The 5019-nt window shown below is 43.0% G+C and overlaps 1 protein-coding gene across 1 annotated transcript in view; it reads left to right on the top strand.

Moving 5' to 3' along the window:
- The window catches only part of LOC108785072 (polycystin-1-like), a 72258-nt gene that overhangs the window by 50470 nt on the left and 16769 nt on the right, over window positions 1-5019 (top strand). Inside the window, exons 31-32 of the mRNA XM_018554071.1 lie at window positions 2204-2327; window positions 4154-4279. Coding sequence (XP_018409573.1) covers window positions 2204-2327; window positions 4154-4279 — 250 coding nt within the window. The remainder of the gene's footprint in view (window positions 1-2203; window positions 2328-4153; window positions 4280-5019) is intronic.

Genomic DNA, 5019 nt, shown 5'->3' with positions numbered 1-5019 from the left:
ACACACAGGCAGCATTAAAAAGCCCCCGGCCGATCTCCACTTACCTTGGTGTTGTCGGCGGGCAGCGGCGTTGATCATGTCGGCGGGCAGCGGCGAATCGGGCAGCTCACCGGGATGAGAGGGCCAGACACATGTCCTCAGCGTGGCGTAAGCGGCGTCGCGTGAGCGGGTATACCGGCGTAGGCGCGAGCGGCTTAAACGACGTGGGCGTGGCGTAAGCAGCGGGCGTAAGTGGCGTAAGCGGCGTAAGTGGCGTAAACGGCGGGCGTAAGCAGTGTCGAGCGGGAAATTTGAATTTTAGCCGACGAATCGTCGATGGAAAACGTTGACAACGTTTTCCATCGTCGATTTTAATCGACTTAATCGAATAACTGTTGCAGCTCTACATCACTGGCCACTCTCCAAGACCTCAATAAAATTGGAGAGTGGGCAGTGATGTCGAAGATGTGCTTTAATCTAGAAAAATATAAGGTCATGCACTTGGGAGCTAAAAACATGCATGCCGAATACACCTTGGGAGGGGTTTCACTGGGGAAAACGGAGATGGAGAAGGATCTTGGGGTCCTTAAAGACTATAGACTGAGCAATAGCATGCAGTGTTAAGCTGCAGCTAATAAAGGCAGTAGAATATTATCTTGCATTAAAAGAGGAATTTATTCACGGGATAGAAATATAATTTTGCCCCTTTACAAAACATTGGTAAGGCCCCATCTTGAGTACACAGTTCAACTCTGGTCATTAATAATTAGGCGGGATGTCCGTGAGCTAGAAAAGGATCAGAGAAGGGCTACCAAATTAATAAGGTGGATGGAGGGTCTGAATTATCAAGAACACCTACAAAAATTACGATTGTTCTCCTTAGAGAAGGGACCCTTAAAGCGGACCTTTACACTCCAAAATCAAATTCTACCAATGCATCACTCTATAGATGATTTTTTTTGTTTAATATATTTTTATTATTTTGTTTCCATAAAAGTACATTTATACATAAACATTCAAAGATATTGATTTCACCTTATCTCTTAGTTGTAGTAATTATTAGTACCTTTAGTTAAAATATCAATATCTTACACCCACTTCCAATAACAATCGCTAACCATCTATCATACTTCACTACCCCTGTCGCTCTCTTCTGACTTTCAAACTCCACTCTATATATGATGATTCCCTGATGATGATTAATAATTACATAGACATGTCAGGTGTAAAATGCTGCGATTATGAAATACTTACACTTGCAGAGCATTCACTTCCTGCTTTGAAAGGGCAAAATGACTTCAGTTTGCCAAAGCAATGCACACTGGGATTGCCTTGTCATCAGCAGAGCCTTGCTGGGAAATCTCATCTATAATCTCAAGAGATCTCAGGGAAAGGCATTTTCCTCCCCAGAGATGATGTGCATGGTCACATGTCCTAGTCACATATCTAGTCACATGTGCCACTAATCCAGGAAGTAAATGGAGAGCTAGTAACCTGCCCTTAGTAAATATGGCCAGTGCCAGAAGACTGGGAAAGAAAAGAGAAATAAGGTGTGCAAAGAATGCAAACAATACAAAGCCGGAAATTATCTAGAAGTATGTGTTTGTAGATTATCGTTACTAAACATTTGTAAAGGTGTCTGTCGTTAAGATATGGGTAAAGGTCTGCTTTAAGAGGTGACATGTTTACAAACTCATCAATGGGGACTGCAGTATTGGGAATGCACTACTTAGATGAAGTACCTCGAGGGCACAAGACGTTGGGGGGGGGGATAATCGTAAACTGCATGAGGGATATTTTATTTTGAGAGTGGTAGAAATGTGGAATTCACTTCCACAGGTATCTATATCAGAGGGAAACACAAACTGCTTCAAAAAATACTTGGATTAGTTCCCACATTCACAAAACATACAGGGTTATTGATTTATATTTTTATGCTCATTCACTCTAAATATTTACTTCTTGTCATGTTTTTTTATGTTCATTTATATAAATATTTTTCCCCTATTCTATTTTTTGTTTATTATGCTCTTTTTCTATGAATATTTTCTTCTTGGTCTGTTCACTATGTTCATGTTTATAAAATATCCTTCTTCTTATTATGTTTATTTAAAAACATTTTTTTTTTCTGGGGTGGGGATTCAGGTAAAAATTAAATATTTTGGTGAATATTTGTTCTGTGCAGTAACTGAACGATAAGGTGAAATTGCTCTTTGTGTCTCAGCTCTGTTATAGGACTGCAGTCTCTGGTTACATGGGAAAGTATTTTTATCGGGATACTTGTGTCTGTGATGGTCGTGCCTGTACAGCTTCTTTTCTCGTTTCTTTTTAGAGAAACACGTAGCTTGGTAAGCAATACCCTGGTGATATATAACAGTGATAGCACCCCCACCATTAATTCTTGTGGTGCTCATAGAGTATCCACACACTAAAGATCAGATAAATCTCACTTTGTCCTTCCTTCTATGCATTTGCATATTGTGGTTCCAGTGTCTGTCTGTATGCCAACATTAAATAATAATAAATGTGCAGCGCTGCACATTTTATTATTATTTACTCACTTGACCATAGTGTCTATAGTGCAGCAGCTGCAATATTATCCATTAGTTATCTAGATTGAACCCATAAGCGCAGATTTGACATTTCTCTACGTATGCCAACATTGTCCATCCTTCTTTACACCCCTCCACAATGTATAGATCAATTCCTAAAACCCAACTCTGTTTCCCACCCCACACTAAGGGTTCGTTCACACCAGTGTGTTTTATGTGCACTACAATGCAGGACCACAGCATGCTAATAGTGTATGAAAAAAGTTACCTATCTATGAAGTTGCTCATCAGTGCATTGTGTTAGATACGTGGTACTCAACTGGTGGGTCACAACCCAAAAGTGCGTCGCCGCAAGCCTTCCTCTGCACTAGGTGAGAGGCTCCTCAGCCTCCCAGTAGCGCAATATTGTCCGTTCTTGCACCGAGCAGCCTTTCAAAATATGCTGCCCAGCACCAAGTGTCAGCTTGAGGTGGGGTGGGCTGGGGATATATTTGCGAGGAAGCTCCATCCATAAGTGCATTGCTTAAAGCTCCCTCGCGTGCCCTGTGGAGTGACATCACATTCTGGCTCCCGGCACCTCTAGAGGTTGTGCAAGGGAGCTGTACCAGCAATGCACAGGTGGATGGAGCACCGTCACAGCAATGCAGCCCACACTGGACCCCAGGCTGAGGATCCACTCCAGTTCTCGTAAGGTAGGGAGAAGGGGTGGAAAAAAAAAGTAACAAAAATTAAAAGTTTTTGGAGTGTGTATATGTGTGTGAGAATGTCTGTGAGTGTGTGAGATTCTGTCTAGGGTTGTGTATGTCTGTCAGTGTTTTTGAAGGCCTGTCACACTAGTAAAGTGCATTAACCATGCGTTAAACTTTACCACACAATCGCACCTACCTCGTGTTCTCATGTGGAAGGTGCGTGGCATTGCCATTCATTTGAATGGCGCCCCAAACCCCACCCACAGTTCAATCGCCCGCACCGGAACGTGAAGTACCGCAATGCCGTGTCTTCCAGTGCAGTGTGACGTGGGTTGCGACTTAATGACCAAGGACAAATTTGGGTCCTGAGGTTACACGGGTTGAGAACCACTGTGTTAGATGATATTGCATTTCTAAAATAAATTTTACTTGCTGAAACTTTTCTGTATTTTGGTAAAAGAAATGCAGTACACTATAGTCAATGGTAACACATTGGCAAATGCATAAAAAATGCAATATGTGTTTTTATTAGTGCATTTTTCAAGCCACAGGTCTATATTTCCCATGAGCCTGCAGAAAGAAGAGACATGAACAACGCACATAAAACATTGCTTGCCCTGCATTACATTTTAATGCATGCATTAAAACTGCATCATGCACTTTAAGTAAAATGTGTATTTTTTACATTGGAAAAGCAGTCTGCATTTCCTAATCACATCTGCAAATCTTGATATGCTGTAAACATGATGTCTGCCACTAACAATCATTCCATGGTCAGAGTTGCTAAGGTCCTTCATCTTTCCCATTGTATTGTTTGGCTGAACTAGTGAAAATCATGAACAAACCTGCATGCTTTGTAGATTGTTCTTGCAGAGTAGATTTCTTATGGATTGATGTCTTCTTACCTAAGAAAGTGTCACGTGTCATTGTCAGGTATTTGTAGAGGATTCTGCTACCTCCATCCAATCTACAGAACAGGACGTTCATATGGACACACCTTCCCTTTTGTCCTTACCTGGAAAGGCCGACTCTCTACTGGACATCAGTTCACTCAGCTGTGTAGGTGACAACATGGCCCAATACTTGTTTGTGCTCTACCCTATGAAGAGCAGAGTAAACCTTTCCGGGAGAAAATGTTTCTCTCCCGGGTGTCCGGGAGCCGCTATCATATAGCAGGAGACTCCCGGAACATCCGGTAGAGTTGAGATGTCTGTGGATAACCAATTCCCTCTTTCTATAAAAGGGTGAGCTAACAGCAGCAATATAGTCAATGTGTATATAATACAGAGTGTTGCTGTGGAACCTCTTGGGTGACTATTTCCAGGTCTTTGATTTGAGGCAAACAGGGTTATTCACAAACGGGTGAAGAGTTTGGAGAAGGCAGGAGAAGTGAACAATCTAGGACAACATAGCTGACTTCGAAAAATGCTCCAATTCCGCTCACTTTCCAGTTCAGCTATGTTGTCCCAGATTGCTCACTTCTCCAAACTCTTCACCCTTTTGTGAATAACACTGAAAGTTTCCGGGTTACACAGGTGAGTAATCCTGACACTTTGCGGTCTATTCACAAAGCTGCCAAAGGATCTAGCCGTAGCTTCGGCTGATCCTTCGGCTAGCTTCGGCCCCAGGACCCCTTCGGTTCAGTAGAACCGAAGGGGTGCTGTACGGGCTATTCACAATAGCCCGTACAGCTCCCGATCATGGCCGAGCGGCTGAGCCGAGCCGAATGCATATGCATCGGCTCGGCTGAGCTGTGCTGAAAGCCGAAGCTGGCCGAGCGGCGGGCCATTGGCCGGCCG

This window comes from Nanorana parkeri, unplaced genomic scaffold (genome assembly GCF_000935625.1).
Source record: "Nanorana parkeri isolate BGI_ZX_2015 unplaced genomic scaffold, ASM93562v1 scaffold141, whole genome shotgun sequence".
Taxonomy (NCBI): Eukaryota; Metazoa; Chordata; class Amphibia; order Anura; family Dicroglossidae; genus Nanorana; species Nanorana parkeri.
Note: the sequence above shows the minus strand (reverse complement) of the source record. Positions and strands in the feature narration are given on the sequence as shown.